At 39.1% G+C, this 25,465-nt stretch overlaps 1 protein-coding gene across 8 annotated transcripts in view; it reads left to right on the top strand.

Annotated features, from left to right (window-relative positions):
* LOC140725864 (clavesin-1-like) overlaps nt 1-25,465 on the top strand; it is a 131,205-nt gene that overhangs the window by 92,229 nt on the left and 13,511 nt on the right. For 7 of the 8 annotated variants that reach the window (XM_073041817.1, XM_073041820.1, XM_073041841.1 and 4 more), the window contains 3 exons: nt 1,915-2,089; nt 11,979-12,089; nt 17,447-17,682. In XM_073041817.1, the coding sequence (XP_072897918.1) occupies nt 1,915-2,089; nt 11,979-12,089; nt 17,447-17,682 (522 nt within the window). The remainder of the gene's footprint in view (nt 1-1,914; nt 2,090-11,978; nt 12,090-17,446; nt 17,683-25,465) is intronic. The other variant, XM_073041849.1, reaches the window with a different exon arrangement.

Genomic DNA, 25,465 nt, shown 5'->3' with positions numbered 1-25,465 from the left:
TCAGATCCTCCATCTTCAGGCCTTTACCTTTTCTATCCATCGGGCTGTCCTCCTTCCCCTCCACCCACCTTTTTATTCTGGTGTCTTCCCCCTTCCTTTCCTGTCCTGAAGAAGGCCCAAAATGTCAATTCTTTATTCATTTCCATAGATGCTGCCTGACCTGCTGAGTTCCTCCAGCATTTTGTGTGTGTTCCAGTGAAAGTTAATTCCTTGTTTCTGAGTGCTTCCCCCGCCCCGCCCCCCCCGAAATGGTATTTTAGCAATTTGTGATGCTAATTGCATCTGTTAAGGAAAAAATAGAATTATAATTTATATGCCTCATTTGTAAGAGCATTCAGTGTTGTTTTAAGTCCAATCTATTGAGGTTTGGGACAGGCAACGAATAAAGCTAAAATTCTAACTATTCCTTTCTCAAAAGATTTAATCTTCATTCCTACTGTAGCGGAAGCCAGTAGTTAAGAAACCATACCTAGCCTGGCAAAATTTGATTTATACAGCTTGGCTACAGGCTGAGCTCTTAAGAAGCAGGAGTTGGCTCTGTGCTCATGTACCTATAAATTTCACTTTCACCATTAAATTTTAAATGCATTTTGAGTTCACCCAGGAGCAACTCATAGCGAACGCATAACTACACCCTTGATAAAAGGTTCTTTTTACAAGAAGCTGCTAATGTGTAAAACATGGACAATGTTATATTAAATGTATTAGTCCAAGACTGGCATTTATAGATATTTATACAAGACCACCCACACTGACTTATACCAGTGTGGTATTCCATGGTTGTTGGACTGAATGTTATGTACATTTTAATGTTAGCTTTGAAAAATTAAAAACATCCTTTCTTTAAAAGTTATTTTAGCATTTTGCTTTGCACTGATTGCATTTATACTGCATTAGACATGCTGTTGTAGCACAGGGACACTCATTTCCACAGTTACTCGTTCCACACTCTTTCCAAAACTGGAGCTGGGTTTATATTAGGCCAAAACTGCTTCCCATTAATACAAAAGAACTAACAAATGTCCTTATAACAAACTTTTCAATATTTAATGGTACTGAGTGAAATATTTGTAGGTCCTCCCCAGACTGCAGTTGCATGATTTATGTACAGCCTGTGTTTGGGAGGTCAGTGGGGTGGATCTGTTGGATGCTGTGATGCTGTAGGCATCTTGTGCCACTTGAGAACTCTATTCACAGCTTCATTTTCAACTAGTAAACTACAAACAGTCCACTGGAATTGAAATCTGCCATAGCATGGACCTGGAACTGTATGAGCACCAAAAAACAGTCTAATTTTATCAGATTGTGCATTATAAATTGATCCTAATAATATCAAAAAGCTGTGGAGAATCTGAACTATTATAAGTCTGAATTTGGAAAAAAATAATTCAGGATTTTAGTATTGGTTTGGAAAATGATATATATGTATAAGAAAAAATGAGCTATTAGTTGAAATACAGCAGGCCAGGCAGCATCTATAAGGAGAAGCACTGTCGACATTTCAGGCCGAGACCCTTCGTCAGGACTAACCGAAAGGAAAGATAGTAAGAGATTTGAAAGTAGTGGGGGGAGGGGGAAATGCGAAATGATGAATTGGGAATTTCGCATTTCCCCTCCCCCCATTACTATCAAATCTCTATCTTTCCTTTCGGTTAGTCCTGACGAAGGGTCTCGGCCTGAAACGTCGACAGTGCTTCTCCTTATAGATGCTGCCTGGCCTGCTGTGTTCCACCAGCATTTTGTGTGTGTTGTTTGAATTTCCAGCATCTGCAGATTTCCTCGTGTTTGCTATTAGTTGAAATATATTCTTTCAACAGTGAAATCTCGAAGTTCCTATCTTGTTTCAGAACGATGCTCCACAGACCATGGAGGAGAACTCTGATCCCTTTATGCTTGTATGGCCCTCTCTTTCAGGAATACCTTTGTGGACATTCTCCGAGCTATTCTGCTGTCCCTGGAAATTCTTATTGAAGATCCAGAGTTACAGATAAATGGATTTGTGCTAATTATAGACTGGAGTAATTTCACATTCAAACAAGCCTCCAAACTGACTCCCAGTATACTAAGACTAGCCATCGAGGGCTTGCAGGTTAGTGATTCTGCATGCTTATTTTCCTTCTCGATTATGGAATGAGAGCTTTCAATGTTTTACAAACTGTAATCTCCGCAGCTTGAGCAAATATAATACTTGTCCCATTGGCGCATTACTTAAATAAAGCACAATAAAAGGATGTAGCTTCTTGAGAGGTGACTTCCACATCAGTAAAGGGCACAGTGCAGACGTTAAGACACTTCCCAGTCATGAGGGGAAGAAACTGGAAGCCCAGTTGTTCACAGCCATTATGTCTTTTCCCTCAAGTATTCTTTTTAGAACAGACTTGGCTGACTTTAGCAAAAGAAAGCTGCTTGGCCTCGGTAAGATTCAGTAGTGGTAACAAGTAAAATATAATCAAATTGAGAAGTATAGATAAGGTGCAATAAAATAAGTTACTTTAATTAAAAGGATCAGAGTAAAAAAGTTAAATAGGGTGCCACAAAGGGGTTGAGGTAAATAAAAAAGGAAAAAAAAATTGAAAGCCAACAAGCTTGAGTATTAAAACTTCAATGATTTAGCAATAAAAAATTGCACAAGGAATTCCACACTTCTGTGGCCCACCAGAATATTATTAGATTAGGAGGCAGCCTAATTGTTTTGGTCCATTTTCAATAGATCAAAAGTTTTGTGCATTTCCAGCTAAGGTACCACGAGAGGGGGGAAAAGCAATTTTCTACTGTGTGGTCCTGGGAAAAATAGAATAAAAGGGGAGGTTAGAGGCTAGAGGGAAGCAAAAGGTCACATATCAGCAAGTCTTTTCTTGTACTCGTATGTGCAACATCCAGACTGACGAGGAAAGATCAAAAATATCCCAAAGGAAACAGCGAGGAAGAAAGGGGTTGTGCTTCATGCCGAGGTCATCGTGTAGAACTGGTGGAAACCAATCAGCAAAAACAAAAATTAGGTCGGTCGTGCAGAAGGCAGTGATCAGAGAAATCCTGTTACTATGAGCAAAGAGTCAAGAACTACTCTGGGAAATAAGAGCTTGGCAAGCAGGAGTAAACATTAACAGGACTTTTCCTAGTTACCCTGCATCTGAAGAATGTTAGTGAAGGAAGTTCAAAAATTCAAAGTTCAAAGAAAATTTATTATCAAAGTAAAACACCTGTATCTCACCAAATACTACCTTGAGATTTATTTTCTTGAAGGCATTTACAGGAAAATGAAGTTCAAGTAGAATTTTACAAAAACATACAAAGACCGACAAACAACTAATGTATAAAAAGCAAACTCTGCAAATAAAAATAATACTGAGAGCATGAGTTGTAAATAGTCCTTGAAAGTGAGCCTGTAAGTCATAGAATTAGTTCAAAGTAATGGTGAATGAAGTTACCCACATCAGTTCAGGAGCCTGATGGTTGAACTGTTCCTGAATATGGTGGTGGGAAACCTAAGGCTTCTGTACCTCCTGCCTGATGATAGTAGTGAGAAGAAGGCATGGCCTGGATGGTGGATGCTGATTTCCCGAGGCGGCTCTTCGTGTAAATCTACTTAATGGTGGGGAGGGTTTTGCCTATGATGAACTGGGCTGTATCCACCACTAGGAAATTCTGGTGCTATGGGGTGAAGAATGGTTCCACATTAAGACTAATAAAAAATAAATTCATTGACACCTTTTAGTCAGAGTACTGGGCTTTGCAGAACCACAGATGAGGAAATTATGTGCAAAATCCTTGCATCCAGTTCACGTGCTGCTCGGGCTACTGTCAGTGCATTTTCCAATGACCAGATTTTAGATCCATTGAGAGGTGACCTTGTTAAGTTTTTGCTTTGTGTTCTTACCATGTAAAGACCCATCAGTTGAAAAACACGCAGCATTTCTTTCCCCCAGCCATGCTGTAGGTGGAGCTTGAAAATTTACTATTGAGATACACTGAGGTAATTGCTAAGTGGGGATGAACAGAGGGAGAAATGGCTCATCCTGTGTGGAGATGTGGAGAGTTGTGTGCCATAATGTCTTCATAAGGTCCAGCTGATCTCCAGTTTGAGAAATCTATTAATCTGTTAAAATTATTTTTGATTTAAATTAAACAATATCAAAGGTAAATAGGCAGACCCCCAGTTTCTTCAGTTTGCTCCATGTAGTTGATGCTTAAGCATAACAGCTTCTTTTCTTTTAAAAATTCCCTCACCAATTTTGGATTATCAGCTACACTGGTGCCAGTTTGTTCCAGCAAACAGGCCACCTAGCCAGATCTTTGTGCAGGGCTGAGCTAGTAAATGGCAGCAGTCCACAGGCTGGTATCGAACAGTGGTCCTCCAGTGATGTTTAGCACTGGTCCAAAGTTTCTCATCACAATGATATGGAGAAAACCCATTGTATTAATTCTATTGCATCTAACTATCTAAAAACTTTTGTGTAGGGTATCTTAAAAATGTCAGAAATATATATATCTGAAATCTTTAGTGTTAAATTAAATCCTTATCAATTCAGAACCATTCAGTAAAACATTACAGTTATTATAAAACCATCAAAGGTGTTAGAAACACGTCCGTCTGCTATGTGAATGTGTTAATTTCTGCCATCAACTGTTATAAACATCTCTTATAATCTAGTTATTAAACAACACTAATTAGAGCTAATAGCAAATACTATTACTTCCTCTGTCAATAGAACTTGAAGGACTTCTGCAGGGAGGCTGCCCTGACAAATACTTTTGGACCTAGAAACCCACAGTCAATCAATATCTGTGCAGAGAAGTTGTTTGTGCTTGGGATATGTAAACTTCCTATAATATTTACAAGAAAATGGCTGCTATGATCAGGGAAAGAAGAAAATAAGAAGTTTTTGAACAGGATTATAAAGCAAAAGGGGCAGGAAACTAACATAGTCCCCAGTTAATAGAACAAATATGCACACACATTATAGCTGAAAACTAGCATTTTAATAAAATGGAGGAATTTGAAGATGAAGAAAAGAATCATGAAATCATTTTGCTAGGTTTTGCTACAGAATGCAAACAGAGCTTGTCAGAAAAGCCATATGGGATGTAGAATAAGCAGATTATTTTACAAATTGCATAACTCATATAACGTATTAACAAGCTAAGTTTCTACATTCTTCTATTCATTGTCTTTAATAACAGTTATGTGCTGGTATCAATTGAATACTAATTTATACTCACTTTTACTTTTCTGCCCATGTCAAGAGAGAAAGTGTGCTTCCAGTTTATTTGACCAATCCAGTTTTTAATATACGAAATAGGAGCAGGAGTGTGCTGTCTTCTCCATTTTGTAAAGAACCTGACTGAAGTTTTAGTTTTCTCATCACTATCATCATATACCTTGATTCCCTAAATGCCAAAAATCTAATGACTCCATTTTGAAGGAGGCCAGTGAACTTCCACATCCCACGGGGGCAGGGCAGAGAACTCCAAACGTGGGTTACCCTCTGAGTGAGGAAAGTTCTCTGCATTTCTGTCTGGAATGGCCTGTTCCATGATCCTGGACTCCTCAGTCCAGGAAAATATTCTTCCTATGTCAAGCTGACAAGCCCGTTAAAAGTGTTACATTTCATTTAGATCTCCTGATATTTTTCTAAACTTTACTGAAAACAGCGCCAGTTGATTCAACTTCTCTTATAGCAAACCCATAACATTTGAAACCAGCCCAGTAAACCGAGGGGGTTTTAGTTTGGCACAACATTGTGGGCCTGAGGACCATTCCTGTTCTGTACTGTTCTATGTTCTTTACTGTATTCTTTCTACGGCAAGTAGTCTTTCTTAGGTAAGGTGACCATAATTATACACAATATGCCAGGTCCTATAGAACTGCAATAGGAATTCCTTACTCCTGTAATCAGACCCTATCAGAACAACATACTGTTTGCTTTCCAGCTCATTAGCTGTACATCTATTATGGCCTTCAAGCATATTTTCGAACATTAACACTATCCAATTTCTCATCATTTAACAAAGAACTCTGCTTTGCTGTCATATGTTCTAAAGTGGATGACTTCACATTCTTTTAAATAAGTTCTTTCTCATAATATCCAATGTGTGAATTGGTAACAGTAGTTCACTGGGTTCAGGCTATTGAGTGTAAAGTTAAATACAAGTCTGCGGCAATAAAGATTCACAAAGGGACTGATGAGGGCTGTTGTGCAACTGGGACCCTTGGGAAGTGGTTTAACAAAAATCTAAGGTAATCTTCCTAAAGATTTGGGCCCCCTATCCAAGAAGGGATGCTGCCTTTGGAGAGGGTACAGTGGAAGTTCTCAACAATGATGTTGAGAAATAAAGGGCAAAGTTATGAAGAGCATTTGATGGCTCTGGGCCTGTTCTTACTAGATTTTAGAAGAATGAGGGGAACCTCATTGAAATCTGTTGAAAGGCTTAGATAGAGTGGACATGGAAAGAGCGTTTCCCATAGTGGGGGAGTCTTGGGCCAGAGAGCACAACCTCGGAATATAAGGATGTCCCTTTAGAACAGATGAGGAGGAATTTCTTCAGCCAGAAGGTGGTGAGTTTGTGGAATTCATTGCCACTGATGACTGCTGAGGCCAAGTCATTGGGTATATTTAAAGTGGAGGTTGATAGGTTCTTGATCAGTAAGAGTCAAAGCTTATGATGAGAAGGTCTCCATCAATAAGCTCAATGAAGCTTGAGGAACAGTTACATAGAACATAGCATAATACAGCACAGTACAGGCCCTTCGGCCCACAATGTTGTGCTGACCCTTAAACCCTGCCTCCCATATATAACCCCCCACCTTAAATTCCTCCATATCCCTGTTCCCCCGCATTATAGACATTTGAGCTCAAATTTTTGCCTCCAACATCAATTCCAGTTTTCCAGCAGCACATTTACATTCTATGTGGATGAATGTGATACATTTCTCCCCTTCCCTTCATAAAATGTCATAAAGTTAATTAATAACTGCACTGCATGTCAAAGGTTTCAAACTATTCCTATTTACATTCATATTTCCAACCTCAACAGTATTTGTTTTGGCATTTTAGATAATGAATCTTTTTGATCCATTTATGTTTCAACAGATCTGATAATCTAAATGGTAGTACTGCTCTGCGTTATTTCAGAGTCTTAATAGAGACAGTACAGGTAGCAGAGTGTGGATGCTAGATTAGGTCTTTTATCCAGGAAGAAAATAATAGTATTTACATAGACATCAAAGTCTCAAAATGCTTTAAAGGTAATCAAGCTTTTCTTCTGGACAGTTCCTGTGGTTAAGTGGCAGCCAAATTATGTTCAGTAAAATTTCACAAACAACAGCAGATATAAGTCAATAATGGTGATGTTCCTTTAATGGTTTTGTTGAAAAGATAAATATTGACTGGGAACATAAACTAATGTTTTGAAGTAAGATCTGCGAGATGAAAAGGCAACTGGTTTAATGATATAACTCCATAATGTTCTGCAAAGTTACCTTATATTTGATGGTCAAGACATGTAAAGTACTTAAGTGGGAGATTATTATGTTCACTCCTGGGCCACTGTAGTTCAGGGGTTCCCAACCTCTTTTATGCCATAGACTAATACCATTAAGCAAAGGGTTTGACCCCCAGGTTGGGAACACCTGCTCTAGATGCATGTCAAAGTCTTAGAGACTGGCAAATCTGGGCTGTTCTCCTTGGAGTAAAGAAGGCTGAAGGAAACTTGATGAATAAGATCATGATGGGTTTAAATAAAACAATAAGACATAAACTCCTGTTCCCATTAGCAAAACATCAAGAATGTGAGGAGACAGATTTGAAATAATGAGTAAAGATAGAAGATATGTAGAAAAGATCATAACAAGAGATTATAAACACAAGAAATTCTGCAGATGCTGGAAATCTAAAGCAGCACACACAAAATGATGGAGGAACTTAGCAGGCCAGGTAGCATCTATGGAAATGAATAAACAGTTAACGTTTCAGGCCGAGACCCTTCTTCAGGACTTGCAAGAGATTGCTATGATCAGGAAATCTGAGCCTGTGATGGCAGGGCAGCATGGTAGTGTGGAGGTTAGCGCAGCACTTTACAGTACAGGTGGTAAGATCAGGAATCAATTCCCACCACAGTGTGTAGAGAGTTCATACATTCTCTCTGTGACTACATGTGTTTCCTCCGAGTTCTCACGTTCCAAAGATATACAGATATGAGTAATGAGTTGTGAGCAAGCAATGCTGGCGCAGAAAGCATGGCAATACTTGTGGGCTACCCAGCACAATCCTTGCTAATTTTATTTGATGCAAAATGATACACTTTACCTTATAGTTCAATGTATGTGACCCATGGGTGATTGTACTGGATGTTTCTCTTGCGATTGGAAGACTCTGTTGAACAGTGATTATGTAAGATGCCGCAGGCTTGTTGCCCTTGTTTGGTGGTGTTGCAGACGGTGGGGAAGCTGAGAGGACTATGTTGCCGTCTGTTGCCGTCCAGGAGAGGAGATGCTCCCGGAGGCTGTGTAGCATGGCATCCATGCTCAATTGGGGGCTGGCTGCTTCTGTTGGTGCTGCCCTCTATTGTTCAATTTGTGAAATGACAGGCTGGATTGCAGTGGCCAAGCACTGCCAAGGACTGCACTATCAATCTGCGGGACAGTCGCACAGGGACTTGGGCTATATATACACACACACATTTTCTTGCGTGACTATTTTTTGCTTGCTATTTTGAGTCATGTGATATGTATGCTTTGCACCTTGGCCCCAGAGGAACACTGTATTTATGTATGGTTGAATAATAATTAAACTTGATTTTTTACTTGATTTGAAATAAAGATAAAAAATAAAGCAACAGCCAATCTGAAGAAAGAATAATTGGGAATTGGCATAGGGATCGGGGGTGGGGGTGTGTGGTGGGTGAAGTCTGACAGATCTGGGTGGTAATCAACAGAAACACCATGGATGAACCAGTTTATGTGGCTCATTTGGATTTTTAATAAAATTAGTAATCTTTTGTAACACCTTATCCAAAAAGGTTGGGGGGGTCTGTGCATAACATACTAGCGCACTTTGAAAATTAGTTTCTGGACAGAAAACAGAGGGTAAGATAAACAAATTACTTTTGGCTTGGGAGGCTGGGTTTAATGATATATGGTGGTGTGCTGGAGCTGTTCATAGATAGATAGATAGATAGATACTTTATTCATCCCCATGGGGAAATTCAACTTTTTTTCCAATGTCCCATACACTTGTTGTAGCAAAACTAATTACATACAATACTTAACTCAGTAAAAAATATGATATGCATCTAAATCACTATCTCAAAAAGCACTAATAATAGCTTTTAAAAAGTTCTTAAGTCCTGGCGGTAGAATTGTAAAGCCTAATGGCATTGGGGAGTATTGACCTCTTCATCCTGTCTGAGGAGCATTGTATCGATAGTAACCTGTCGCTGAAACTGCTTCTCTGTCTCTGGATGGTGCTATGTAGAGGATGTTCAGAGTTATCCATAATTGACCGTAGCCTACTCAGCGCCCTTCGCTCAGCTACCAATGTTAAACTCTCCAGTACTTTGCCCACGACAGAGCCCGCCTTCCTTACCAGCTTATTAAGACGTGAGGCGTCCCTCTTCTTAATGCTTCCTCCCCAACACGCCACCACAAAGAAGAGGGCGCTCTCCACAACTGACCTATAGAACATCTTCAAATATCGCCAACTTTACTGATGATATAAAACTGGGTGACATTTGGATTGCGAGGAGAATGCAGATAGTCTTCAGGGAGCTATTGGCATTGTAAGAGAATGGATAAGGATGTGCTTCATGGAATATAAAGTGGGAAAATATGAGGGATAGCCTGACACCAGAAGCACTGAAATTATAATGCAGGTACAATGAACAATAATCGATATGTTGGCCTTTATTACAAGAATAAAGATGCCATGCTCTATTTATATAGGATATCTGTATGATTAGATGTAGCTATATAGAGGCTGCAACTACATATTTGTCTCCCTACCTAAAGGCCCATAAATACAACAGTCAAGTGCAGCAAATGGTCACCACGTTCTTGGGATGGAGTTCTTGAAAGAGGAGAAATTAAACCAACTGCGCCTGTACCGTCTTAGAAGACTGAAAGGTGACCTTATTGAAACACATAAATTCTTACAGGACTTGAGAGGGTAAATGCAATGTTTAAAAGAGCAGAGGTCTCCAAATAAAGGCTCAGCCATTCAGACAAGAGGTGAAAAGAGATTTCCTCACCTGGAAGTGGGCGAACATTTGGACTTCTCCACCAAAGAGGCTGAATCGCTGAGTATGCTTAAGACAGAAATTGTTAAATTTCTAATGATGCACGGAATCAGTGAAATGTGTTTGTGTAAGGTAGTGTCATGAGATCAAATAACCGCAGAGATCTTATTGCATGGCGAAGGGACCAAATGGTCTAATCTTGCTTCTATTTCATATCCTCTTGTGTATACAAGTTTTTGGTCTCCAAGGAATGGGACTAATCAGATAAGGGGTCCAAGTGGTGCCAATGGGTTGAAGGTCTTCCTTCTGTGTCAAAATGATCCTGTGATTCTCTGGATTGAGTTTTGAACCCATTGACCATTGACTCAGCCACTGACCAAAATGAATGTTGATTTTAATCTTATAATCTATCTGGATATGGGACATTAAAAAGCAATAAACTAAAATTGTTGGAAATCTGAAATATAGACATTAACTGAGCTCTGATGATAAGTCAGTGACCTGAGCCGTTAATTCTGTTTCTATCCCTACAAATGCTGCCTGATCCAGTATTTCCAGTTTTTCCTGTTTTTATTTTAGGTTTGGAGAGCAGGTGCCAGATGATTGCAGACTAGAAAAGACTGACCACATTTAAAAAAATCAGGAACAATTAAAAAAAAGATTATTAATATTACAAGTTAATAAGTTAGCTTCAAAAGGTGAGATTGACTAAAAATCTATCATGGGGTAGAGAAAGCAAACACACCGAAAACTATAAGGAAAGTTGGGACAGCAATCTGAAAAGTGAGTTAAAAAGGTACTAAGGACAGAAGAGACAGTACCAGATTTGATTTCAGATAGTTGAAGATATCATACAAATTAGCCTTTCTTACAAGATGCTGATAATGTTGGAAACTTTTACTTTTTCCTTGAAGTTTAATTCATCTCCATCTGTGAGATGAAGGATTTTCAGCAACTACTGTCAGATCACCATTGATAATCTCAGTGTAATTTTGCAGCATCGATGTTGCCAGGATCTTCACCATAAATGCAAACGCAGACAGTATTTGGTTTTGTTGTTTGCCTTAACTGAACATGAAAGAAAACTTCATTTCAATTACTACAAGATGTTGAATATCAAACCAAAGGCATATGGGAGCATGTATCTAATTTTTGCAAGTCATCGATACCATTTTAATTTCTCGTTACTCCTGGATGAATTGCAGCTAATCCACTTTACAACGTTCATTCTTGAAGTCTTCCTTTTACAATGGCACTTCCTCAGATGTCTCACTCTGCACACCTACATACCTCTCCTGTACAGTCAGTGTCTGCCTTCTGACACATACACGTCCTTCTTCACAGCTGGAAAACAAATCACAGACCAGATCTCACGACACACCACTCCACCACATGGTTGTCTGCTGTTCAGTGCCTCCTCCAGTTACCATAATCTGATTTAAGAGGGTGGGCAAATCCATATAAATCAAAACAAGTCCTAGGAAACACAGGTTCCTGTAGTACTAGAGCTCTATAATGTAAGAGGTTAAACTGGAGGACCCTGGACATTAAATGTGGAAAAGAAGCAGTCTTTATTCTTTTCATTGCTCTTTGAAGATTGAGAGCAAATAAAAGCAAAAATTAGATCAGAATTAAAGAGGGAGTATTCCCTTCCAGCAGCTCTGATTTTACAGACCAGTCAATGTGGCAGATTTTCCGTGGTTTTAAGTTACTAATCAGTTGATTCTGTGCTCTGATCTCTGCAGGACAGCTTCCCCGCACGCTTTGGAGGCATCCATTTTGTGAACCAGCCTTGGTACATCTATGCTTTATTCACGATAATAAAGCCATTCTTGAAAGACAAGACCAGAAAAAGGGTAATTAAAATTTCAGACAGATGGGAAACATGATTCAGCATGGCAATTAACAATTAGTTTGCAAGCGTGGTTCAGAATAATAAACCTCTCCTCTGCCTGGTTGAATGGGGGAGAAAGACAGTTACGGGGAGAGATGAATCGGTTAGTCTGCATGTGTCTGTGAGTATAAGTGATTTATTGAATCAGACGCTGTTCTGATCTGAGCTCATCCTCTGTTGAAATCCAAGGTGAGGTATGGGAAAAGTCCATTTTAATCTTCTGAAAGATGAATTAAATTTTTAATTGACATGGTATTAACTAATGTGAATCAATAAAACAAACGTGATTTAGTTTTGAACATTTGGGAGAAGACAGATGTTTGCAGAAAACTTTGCAGGAACATTTTACTTTTAATGCCCCTCTCTTCATTTCCCTCTTTACAAATCAGCCCACAACTAGTTAACAACTGAGAAGCAGCCAGCAGGCCACTACTAAAACCTACAGCAATGCTGCCGAGCAACTTAGTACTCAGTAACACATTAAAGAACCTTGTGTAAATAATCATCTCCTGGTAGCATGTGATGTTAGAAGTTCAATCCCATGGGAGTTTTGGGCACTATCTAAATCCTCATTACAGCAAAAGTGATCGTTATAATCTCAGAGACAAACTTAAATTGATACAATATCCAGTTTGAGCAGCTGCAACTGGGCAACTGCACATGCCACCTTCCAGACAACATGATTGGCACTTTTGACACTGTCCATTAGTGGTGTTCCCCGGCTGCATTAGATACTAACCATTACTATTTGGAAAACTGATTGTGTTGCACTTTTGTCACTAAAACACCGTTTTCCCAAGGATTAATGATTTAGTTAATTTTTTGATTTTAATAATGGTTCAGATCAAATTTATTGATATGCTATCTGTATAATAGATCCTTTATAGAGCCTCATGGGGAATGATAAACTCCCAGTGTTAACACTTTGTATTTTTAGACGCTTTGTCTTAATATTATAACATTCAGTGTTGTTTGTCAAATAATCATTTAGTGTGAAACGATGCATTCCACTAAGCTTCAGTAGACTTTTATTGCTGGCAAGGACAAAGATATCATCAATACTTAGTTTCCCTGGGAAGAGTGTGGTGACCTTCACTTTGAGCCACTCTTGTACTTGTGACAATGGTCCTCTCAGAATATTAGCTCAGTGATACCGTCCAAGTTCACATACTGGTTTGGAGATTTTTGGCTTTTGTGGGTATTGATGGAAGCTGTGATTAGAACATAAAACGTTACGGCACAGTGCAGGCTCTTCAGTGTTGTGCCAACCCTTTAACCTCCTCCATCGTCCATCTTTCACGTGCCTATCTAAGAGTTTCTTTAATCTCCCTCATGTCTCCATCTCTACCACCACTCCCGGCAGGAAGTTCCACATAACTACAGCTCCCTATGTTTAAAAAAAAAAGTACCCCTGTATTTTTCTCCAATCACCTTAAGATTATGCCCTCTCATAGTAGCCATTTCTGTCGTGGGAAAAAGGCACTGGCTATCCACCCTACCTATGCCACCTATCATCTTATGCACCATCAAGTCACCTCGCTTCCTCCTTCACTCCAAAGAGTAAAGCCCCAGCTTGCTCATTCTCTCCTCATAAGACATGTTCTTTAATCCAGGAAACTTCCTGGCAAATCTCCTTACACATCCTTTCTATGGGGTGACCTGAACTGATCATAATACTCCAAGTGTGGTCTAACCAGAGCTTTATAGAGCTGCAACATTACCGTACAGTCCGGAACTCAATACTTCAACTAATGAAGACCAACACACCACACACCTTCTTAACCATCCCATTAACTCGTGTGAGGACATGGAACCCTGGATCTCGCTATCCCTCCACACTGCTAAGGATCCTGCAATTAACCTTGTACTCTTCCTTCTAGTTTGACATTCCTAACTGTATCACTGCACGCTTTTGGTATTGAACTCCATCTGTCACAACAATCAGGTGTACGGTGGATTGCCATCATGTTTCAGCTTTAATCCTGCCAATGGTGCCAAGCAAGGAGGTGAGCCCCTCATCACTGATCACCCAGCCTTTGGTCTGGTCCGGTAGCCACACGACATGCATTACCAAGGGTTTTGACAATAGTAATTTGTAAAATTTTAATGGTAGGAGCTGCAGTATTGGTCTTGCTGTTGAAGGTTAGAAATTGAAGCCTGAGCATTTTCTTGCTTCGGTTGACCAGCAAATGGCATTTTTGAAATCTGACTGATAACTATCATTTTCCAACCAAGGTCCGAGTCTTCCTGTAAGTTCAAAGTTGGAAAAAAGACGGGATTTGGACTCTTATTCACTGACCGAGTCCAATACTTGCATGAAAATAAACAAAGATCTTTGACGAAGCAGCTTGAAGAATCTCGCCTGACGATCTGCTTCAGTGATTTCTCATTGTTTCTTTCTGTACCATTTGGAGAAATATTCCCTGAACATTCCACCTGAATCTGGCCTCTCTGAGTTCTCCTCTGCGTTGCCTTCCCAGTTTCCGCTGGTAATTTGCCCTGCTCCATTTGGCTGCTGCCAGTTCCCCCATTCATATCCACTGCCGTGAGCATGTCTGACCTGACTTGATTTCTCTTTGAAATGAAGTGAAGACAATCCTCTTAAGCTTCTGGCATGGCACTTCCTGACATAGAACAGTACATGAAAGCACCAGATCCTTGCAGAATCATTTCCATAGCAAGATAAATCAATCAAAACTAACTTGAAGATATGATAATCTACTTAAATTAGGTTCACTGTGGGTGCTTCCTGGCTGCTGAATCCATCCCCAGAAATATCTCATCGGGAGCATTAGGCTGGTGATTGATGTCATACTCTTGGCTGCTCAGCGGTCATGTTAGATTCACCCAAACAACCGGCAACAAAGATTAAATTTTGCAGCTATGATAGCTGGGGTATGGACTGTTCTGTTTCAATACAGAGTATGCCTTTAATGGTTAATGAAACAACTCAAAGGAAGGGGAAATCAAGGTCTGTGGGCTAGATTTAATAATGGATAAAAGAATAACAGTAAAACTGATTATCTGGCAACCTCAGGGCTCTGTGGCACTGGAACAGCCTATTTCCTGGACAATTGGATGTACTCTTATTACTCCAACACACTTTTATTTCACTCTCTTTTTTACATTCTTACATTTTACATGTGGTAAAATATATTTTACTGTGAACCTGGTGAGTTTAAAGGGAGCATTGGAAATAGAACACAGGCTGTTTCAACTTGAAACAGCCAACTGAGGAGTTGTGGATCTGAGGATAATAAAGATTTAGTGAGCCAGATGCTGAAACATAAATATTTCTGAACAATGAGATACCAGATTATTGGAGTTTACTTTCATCCACAAGATGTCACTGTTGAGCTTAGTAGTAATGTATTGTTGAGGACTTCAGAATACCATCCAGCAACAGCAAGGTCATTCTTCAAATATTAATCATTGAGCAAAACAGTTGTATGAATTAGAGCTTCCGTGATTTAAGCTCCACTCGTTGTTCCTTGATTTGAAGTTTTGGAGAGTATATATGTCAGAGTTATAAGCAACCAGATAACAGATGTACTCAGCTCAAGATTTAGTCCAGCAGTCCAAGTGGTTAAGTACTCATTAACTGACTTGGCTTCTCCAGCTCTGCTTGTGGGCTAGATAATGATTTTTATTCCAACCCTGCAATACAGCAAGAGCTGAAGATGCATGGTTCACTCCTTAGCATCAAAACATAAATCCTTTATCTTTCTTTACATTCTCCAAACTCAAGGGGTGGCCATGGCACAGGCATGGGCGCCATGGTAACCCAGCACTTAGTGCGATGCAATTACAGCTCGGGGCGTTTTGGAGTTCAATTCCGACGCGTTTCTGTGAGGAGTCTCTGTACGTCCTCCCCGGGGAATGCGTGGGCTTTCCTGAGTGCTCCCTGGCTCCCTCCCACAGTCTAAAGACGTACTGGGTAGGTTAATAGTTCACTGTTAATTGTCCCATGATTGGGTTAGGGTACAATCAGGGTTGTGTATGGCTCCGAGGGCCAGAAGGGCCTACTCCACGCTGTATCAATAAATAAATACATAGATACAAAATCTGTAGAAATTAAGGCCTTTTGGCCCTTCATGTCCTTGCCAGCCAAAATAGCTGTAGGGCTAACTCTTCCTAGCTCTCTGCCTGAATACTTGCAGGGTATGCTTCTTCAGGTGTTCATTCAGATGCATTTTAGATGCGACGAGGCTTTCTGCTGTCCCTCTGTATTCTTGAAAATCTTTTCCTCCTCTTTAATTTTTACACAAATTAACTAGAAATATTGCCACTTGTATCAACCTTGCTGCCAAGTAAAAAAAAACTGCTTAAGAGGTTTCTCCCAATGAATGTCAAGCATTATAAACTGAAAGAAAGGAATATTAGGAATCAGTAAGTGTTTTAAAACTGGCCCTGGTAGATTTTATTTTCATTTTTCAGTTAATTGCAGTTTAAAGAAAGGTGATATCAATTTAACTACTTTTGAATATTGATCTGTAATTGTCTTTATTATTTCTAAAAGGTGATTCTTTTGGAAAGTTTAAATTGGCTTAAATGCAGTAATTAATTTCAATTACTGAAATTAGTGTTTCCCAGTGTTACAAAATGGCAGGTTATTTTATACAAAGTCTTATCTTTTCCATTGAAGTCAATGTTTTAAACAGTACAAAATTTTTTGATAACTTTCATTGTTGAAATGTAGGTCACTTAAGGAAAAACATTATTTTGATCTGCTGAAGCAAGTTTGCCACATATAACATATGAATAAAGTTTTTTTTAAGGTTTCTGGGATGTGTGGATTAAGATGGACTAATTGTTCTTATTTATCCACGTTTGTAGCCTGGCAAAAAGCAATGAGTCTTATTTGAGAAATGAAATATGTTTTAATGCCATGAACAGAATCAATGTTCTCCTGTTGGAACCTCCACCTTGGCAGTGAATAGGCTTAAAAATTATGAAGACAGAATATCAAAAGAAATGAGCGAAGAAGGTGACATCACAAAGTCCAGAGAAATTGAGCTAGAATTAATCATCTGCAGTGTTTTATAACTTCAATTACACAACTTCATCTAACAGGAATGATTTTCCACTAGAAATAATAACATTTCTTTCGTTCTTTCTATCTATCTATCCATCCACAAATAACTTACTGGGAAAAACAATTCTGCACTTAACAAATGTTGATTATTGGTGCATTGAGTTGTATTTAATTAATTGAAAACATTTGTTTTTGTCGACCAAGTAAAATTCAATTTGACACGACAAATTTTTAATTTACCCCAATTTTATGAATATTCTTTTGAATTTCTTTTTTTTTTCCAGATTTTTCTTCACGGTAACAACTTGAACAGTCTTCACCAGCTTATTCATCCAGAATATCTGCCATCAGAGTTTGGAGGTACACTACCCCCATATGACATGGGAACCTGGGCGCGAACACTACTTGGTCCAGAGTACAATGATGACACTGAATATACTTACAATTCGTACAACTCAATGCACATGAAAGACATGCTGGATGATCCTGAAAGCAATTGCTCTCCCAAGCATATGAAGAGGTTTGTACAGTCTAATTACATCATTTTTAAATTAAATTTCTCTTCCAGCTCTCAAAATCTGCACATACAATTTTTTCTGCATAATTTTCAATGCATGCTATTGTAATGTCAAATTAACTGTCACCAGTAATTTATTGACAAGTACATTCTGTGAAATAATCTTGAGGAAGCCGGTATGGATTCATGCACTGATCTCGGGCTGTCTGAGCCATACCAGCCCTGATCTCAACCTGAGAGAGCTGTACGACCTCCGTACCTGTTGCCATGCTGGAACTGAATGTGGGCAGGCGGGGATTAGATCAAGCCCTGCCCTGCAGTCATTTTTGAGGCTTACGCATCAAGCAGTGAGCAAACTCAGCTTACACGATCTGTGTTGAATTTAGCATTGAATCACCATCTTCAGAAGAGAAAATGTAAATGAAATTGTAAAAACGCAGGTGGTCACAGGAACTCTATTTAAGTAGACTGTTACTGCTGTCATTAGCAACTCATCCCTGCCTCGGTAACCATTCTAGCGACACACCCTTCGGTGATATTTGAACGTCTCCTTTCTGCTTTCTCCAAGTTCACTAGTTGCCATCTTCCTTCTAGTGACAAGGCTCTTGAAACATCCTTACTTGACAGCTGTTTATTCTCCTTTAAACACTTCTTATTGCTGCTCCATCTACTCAATCATCTCTTTAACTGGCACATCGTGAGGTCTGCCACATGCATAAGGCATGTACACTCCAACATTATAGGACGTGGACAGTGATGTCAGAAGACATATGACATTATTTCTGATGTCACTTGGAATGAACTGCTATTAAGCACAGGGCGTGTGGAACAAAAACACCGAAGCAGTTCATAACCAAAGGATTGAGAGATTCTTCAAGAATTAAATAGCCTAATCTAGTGGAGGAAAGTTTAAGAAAGATGGTAAAGGTAGATTTTCAACACAGAGGATGTTAATGCCAGGAATGCACTGCTTGGGATGATGGTAGTGGCTGATAAATCAGGAACATTGAAGAGACTCTCAGATAGGCATATGAATGAAATGAAAAGGAGGGTTATGGGCTATGTAGGAGGCAAGGGTTCTATTGACCGTGGAGTAGTTTAAAAGGTCGGCACAACATCTTGGGCCGATAGTGGGCTCTATTGTTCTATGTTTTATGTACTTAGGGGCTGCCTGGCATTAAGGGTATTTAAATATCTGCTGATTGTTTTCTTTTCATCTTCACTGTTGCCTCATTAGACTTTCTGTGCTTGCAATCACGGGGAAGAGGCCTCTCCACGGATTTCTGTTTGCAAAATGTATTTTATTTTGCATGGTCTTCGGCTCTGTGTGTAGTTGAATATCATAGTCTGCGGAACGGCGATAAACTGGCAATCAGTCCTCTTCACATGTCCACTTTGGTAATGTATTTGGATGTCTAGGCTTTTGTCTTTATATGATGTTACAAGTTTATGCCTAATTTTGTTGTGCTAATAGTACAGGGAGTGAGAAGCCTGCATTACAATCCAGGTTAGAAATTTAGCAATTCTGTCGGATCCTGGATGGTTTAGGATCAATTTGGAACAGCTGAAACTGTCAGTGTGTTGTTTTGATTTCAACGGAAATATGATCTGGACAGATATTGAATGGGCTGCCAAAGCACTATTGTCTAAATCAGGGGTTCCCCCAACCTGGGGTCCAGGGACACCTTGCTTAATGGCATTGGTCCATGACATAAAAAAAGTTGCAAACCCCTGGTCCAAAGTCAAAATTATGCCCCTCCTGATTGTTCAGTGGAAGCTCCTAATCCTTGCTTTGCCTGTTTCTGAACTAGTAATACCCGGGTAATCTCAAGTTCAGGGTTGTGCATCAAAAAAAAACAGGTCCATTTCATGGTCACCTATCAATTACATCATGGTGTCCATCACAGTTTGCCATCTTACTGATTACTGGATGTGATTCTTCAGATATGCAGTTCATATTTCAGCTTATTGATCACTGCACTGCAAAAGCAATATCATATTTTAATTCAGCCCAAGCAGATCAGACCACATTCCATTTTCCCCAGTGGTGAATGCACCAGAGCTATCTCTGGCACTTAGCAAAGAATTGAATATCAACACTTGCATTTCAGTTGTACCTTTTATGATCTCAGGCCAGTTTTACACTTGCATCCATAATCAATGCAGCAAGTGTAGCAGCCAAGTTGCATGAATGACTCCCGCAAGCAACAATATGAATTATTGATAGTAGCTGTTTTTTTCCGTACTAAACATAATACTTATATTGCAAATAGAAATGTATCCCAAATTGGTTTCTGAACATATACATATATTTATTGCAAAGATGTGTGTTTTTGAAGGCATACAGATGAAAAGTGATATTATTATTTATCAATTAGAATGAAATTCAGATAATTGGATACAAATCCATGAGTTGATGTGCTAGGCGGTTGAAGGACAGGAATATTATGTGTTGTGTGTTGGAAATTTTGGAATTGGAATTAGTTTATTGTCACATGTACAGAAATACCTTGAAAAGTCTGGAGAGAGTGGAAGAACGGAGGATGTTTCCAATAGTGGGAGTGTCTAGGACCAGAGGGCACAGCCTTAGAATAGAAGGATGTCCCTATGGAACTGAGTGGAGGAGGAACTTCTTCAGCCAGAAGGTGCTGAATCTGTGGAATTCACTGCCACAGACTGCTTTGGAGGACGTCATTCATAATAATTAAAGTTGATATATACATAATTAGTAAGGGTGTCAAAGGTTATGGGATGAAAGCAGGAGAGTAGGTTTAAGAGGAGAAATAAATCAGCCATCATTGAGTGGTGGAGATGACTCAATGGGCCAAATGGCCTACTTCTGCTCCTATATTTTATAGAATGAAAAACTTGTCCTTCAAAATGCAAAAGCTTGTACAGTGAAAATTTGTGAAACCAGTTTGGATATCCTGAGGAAGGGTCATTAATCTGAAACATTTCCTCCACACAATTTCTTCCAAATGTGCTTAGAATTTCCACGATGTTCCAGCTTGACCTTATATCGTATGTCTGGCAGCCTTAGCAAGGTGGAACTAATGCACTCAAGCTAGCCTAAGTACCAGTTGGAGTACATGTTAGCCAGCATATCATTTCTGTAGAGCCTGCTGAATAAATGGATTGTCATTCAGTTAGTATGCAGACTCTCACAGGGTGATGATTACTATAATGTGAAATTTAACATCGTTTCCAGTATGTTAAACAGAGTATTTTCATAATTTACACTAATGTTCCCATTCATAAAATCAAATCCAACATATTTGCTTGAAAAATAGCTCTACCTGTGAGAATAGATAGGTCAATTTGCATTTTGTTTATTGAACATTTTCTTACTTCATTGTAGTTGACTTTAAGAGTAAGAGGTATCATATCCCCCACTAACATGTAAAACTATAATAATAATAATAATGTATTTGTTTTCTAATCAGAATTTAACAAAATCATGTTTAGATAATTGAAGGTAATTGCTTAAATTTTTTTAAAAGAATGTCACGTGTTGCACTTTGTGGAAAACAGATTGTTTCCTGGACACTGTAGTGAACTGATGGAACATGGTTTTAACTGCTGCTTCACTTTGGGTGCCTTTTTACTTAATTAGGTCAACGGGAGGCTAGTGGTATTTTGATTAAATAGCACAGCCGGTATTGTTTGTTGACTGTGTACTTTCTGCGAAGGCCCTGTGGTTTCTTTTATTCGAATTTGGAAGAGGCTCAGATACGATTTATTATTGATAAACAAACTTAGAAAGGAAATCAGCCTAGAAATTGAACTCATTTGTCTATGCTTTTTATGTGGGACCTGAAAATAAAAGTTTTTTTTTCATTTCTTAGGTCATGCCAGCAATCAGTTCTGGGTCAATTAGTGACCATTGGGAAATTGTCCTGGGCACTTCCAGACTTGAACCACACTAACATATCTGCCATTTGCCCAACATCAAAACATACTTTCCCCAGGACTGAGCCCTCTGGCCTGCTGCTGAATGGTGATGATGACATTTCAGCGTTGAGGCCACCATCAATAAAGTGGAGAACTGCAGTCTAATCAGAGTAGCTTGCAATGGGCATGCAGAGGTTTTAAAGGGATAATGTTTCGAGCCAATCAAACCTTTAATCATTCAGCATTGAAACATCTCTCATCAACCCCAGGTGAGGTTTGTTTAATGTCATTGCATCAACTGACCACTTCAGGAACACCATGGGCCACCACGTCAAAATATCCGCAGCAGCTCAGATTTTCATTCATATCTTAACAACCTGATCTGGGCAATGTCATGTAATGATTCCCTGCACAGGCCTTCAATTCTCTCCCTATCCTACTCTTCCCAGAGTCCAGCATAACAGAGGACTCCGCGAGAACAGACAAGTGTTGTATATTTTCCATCTTGCCATCTTGCCTCCCTCATATTTCTCTGCCTCCTCTGAATATCAGATTCAAAAGGGAAGAGGGAGAAAGTTCTGGCCTGCTATCCCTCAATTCCCTTAATACTGAAATTGAACTAAATGATAATAAATTCTATAGTGTAAAGAAATTAAGTGGGGTTAACATCCTGAAAGGTACAGTTATCTAAATGGACAAATACTAATACAGAGATCTGGCAGTTCTGATTAACAGTAATTAGGAAGTACCATTAAGAGTGCTTCAAGTTATTAAGTAAATGCAAGTCAAGCATGAGAAAATTATAGTGATGGTTTCTGAATGCTGTCCTGTCCATAGGAATATGCTGGCTGCCTACAGGTTGTGTATCAGTGTGTACTGACCTTCTGAGCCTGTACTATGCTGTACTCTGGTAGGAAATGCTCTGCAGGTCAAGTACAAGCACAACTGACCTCTTACTTTGAGCATGGACACATCACTGAGTCTAAAGGAAGAATTGAAGGGTTGAATACATTTTGTATCTAGTCCTTCACTTTTATGTCATTCACAGCTGGAACATCCTTACGATATCCATTCATTGGAACATAGCTGCTGACTGTCAGCATGAAGAGGTTTCTTATTTAGTTACTATTACTATTTCCAATTAATTTGTTTAATAGCAGCATGTTAACTGTGGCAAAGGCCTTCTGTCAGAAGGCTATGAGATGAAGGCCTCAGTCTGTGCTGCTGAGATTCATTTGCCACTCATGGGCACATTATCCCAAGAGGCAACTGTAGTGATGAAGCTTCCATATCAATGGGAGCCCCATGGTTGCACAAGTAAGTGCCACTGCTGCAGTCTATGGGCTGGATGAACATGGTGTCATTGGTGGGTATCCATCATCAAGCACCTCCACCATCCAGCCCATGCTCTCTTCTGGTTGCTGCCATCAGGAAGGAGGTACAGGAAGGGTCCCACACCACCAGGAAGGGTCCCACACCACCAGGTTCAGGAATAATTACTACCCTTCAGCCATCACCAGTGTAGATAACTTCACTCATCACTACTCTAAATTGATTTCACAACCTATGGACTCACTTTTAAGGACTCTGGATTTCAAGTTCTAGGTATTATTTATTTACTTATTTATTAGTATTATTTGTATTTGCCCAAATTTGCACACAGGTTGTTTGTCTGTCTTTGTCTTTGTGACTGATTTATTGTATTTATTTGTTCTACTGTGAATACCTGCAAGAAAATGAGTCTCAGGGTAGAATATGGTGATACCGTATATATGTACTTTGATAATATATTTAATTTGAACTTTGAACTGGAACTTTTGAAAGGGAATTGGTAGGATTCGGGCCCATTTGGACATTTAAATATCAATAATGGATCAAGATAGTGAACAATCCTACCCCTTTATTATTCATTGGAGCAAGCAGATTAAGAATGAAGTGCAGTTACGGTCATCATAATACAAAATAAATTATTGAAGGAAGCATGAGGAGACAACCAGACCAAATATAAGGATTGAGGGATTAGTTTATGAGAAGAGGTTATGTATAATTTGGGTATGCTCTCTTAGAAAATTAAAGGATAAGAAGTAATGTGATTGATTTACAAATTAAAGGGGGTGAAATAGCAAACTACAATAAGGTGATACACCCTTTTTCAGGATTCTCATGTTAGAGCAAATTCAGTGTTGATCTGTTGATCAATGAGAGAATAGTCAATCCCTTGAGGCACAATGGAAGCAGGTAATATTGAATCAGAATCAGGTTGAATATCATAGAACATAGAATAGTACAGCACATTACAGGCCCTTTGGCCCACAATGTTGTGCCGACCCTCAAACCCTACCTCCCATATAACCCACCACCTTAAATTCCTCCATATACCTGTCTAGTAGTCTCTTAAATTTCACTAGTGTATCTGCCTCCACCACTGACTCAGGCAGTGCATTTCACGCACCAACCACTCTCTGAGTGAAAAACCTTCCTCTAATATCACTAGCATACGTCGTGAAATTTATTAACCTAGCTGCAACAGTACAATGCAATACATAATAGAGAAAAAAACCAGAATTACAGTAATTATATATATATGTGTGTAAGTTCATGTTTTTCTTGGATTTACCGTGTATGGCCACAGGAGAATGAATCTCAGGGTTGTATATGGTAGCATACATATACTTTGATAATAATTTTAATTTTAACTTTGAAGAATAACATTAGCTTTTAAAATTTTAGCAGAGTTAGTTGGGTATGACTTGGTGCATTATTAAATCATACTGGATGTCTGTGATAAGCCTGTATGTATCCAAGTTCCTACTCACTCTGTCTCATAAAGAGCCCAGGAATTCACTTCCAAGGGGAAGGCTTAGAAGTTGACAATTCCTTGTTGGTTTTCCTTCTTATCTTACCCTTTCTGAAGTCCAAAATCAGTTCTTTTTGGAGTCATTAAACTCCAAATTTGATGTTTTCAGATACAGCATAGGAGTACTTTAGAACCTGTTCAGTGATAAAAATATTTAGGCATGTTTGAAAGGAACAGATAACTGTGGAACAGGGATTTTCTTTTAAAATATATACCACTGATTTCCTCACCTTGTCTGGTAGAGGAATGGACTAATTTCTGGAATTGATTGCAATGATTTATCAATGACGCTACTCCCATTGTAGTGGGTTATTACCAGCTCAGAGAGGGTAAACTTAAACAGAGCTTGTTTTTGTCTAGCAGTTCCCATTTCATGTGGAGCGGGATAGCTCAGTGTGTCCCAGTAACAGAATACTCAGTTATAGGTTATTTAGTAAAATCACCAAATTTAATCTGACAACCCATTTAGGTGGACATCTGTAGAACTGCTCCCTGGTGAAAGTAATCTTATTTACTTGTTTTCATAAGTGCAAATTACCTATGCTTGATACATCTTGTCAGACTACACGCAGATTTTGTTAACACTTGACAGATGGACCAAAACCTTTTTATTCAGAAGCAGCAAATATTCTTCCATTAGAAGAATTTCTAAGTGTACATTTATATAATCACATATACAACTAGCATTGTGTAAAGCAGGGCTGGTGGAGGCAGAGCTAGCAGTCTGTACCTACATGTGTCAGCTTCTTGCTCTTTTTAGGATGACTTCATTAAGGTACAATACGGAGAGCATGCAGCCAGTGATGGATCAAGTCCAGCAGTAATGGTGTAGAGTTGGGTAGGGAGATTTTACAGGAGATAACTGCACTATGGAAGCAGGTGGTGTGGTTGTCTTTAAACATTGTGGTGAATATTAGAGAACAAGGAAAGAGATGCACTTATGTGATATTTAATTCAATTCTTTCTACATTGATTGTGACAGAGAATTCTTCCTCTGATGAGGAAGAAAAATACTTGAAATTCTGCTAAAGGTGGGCA

This window comes from Hemitrygon akajei, chromosome 1 (assembly GCF_048418815.1).
Source record: "Hemitrygon akajei chromosome 1, sHemAka1.3, whole genome shotgun sequence".
Taxonomy (NCBI): Eukaryota; Metazoa; Chordata; class Chondrichthyes; order Myliobatiformes; family Dasyatidae; genus Hemitrygon; species Hemitrygon akajei.
Note: the sequence above shows the minus strand (reverse complement) of the source record. Positions and strands in the feature narration are given on the sequence as shown.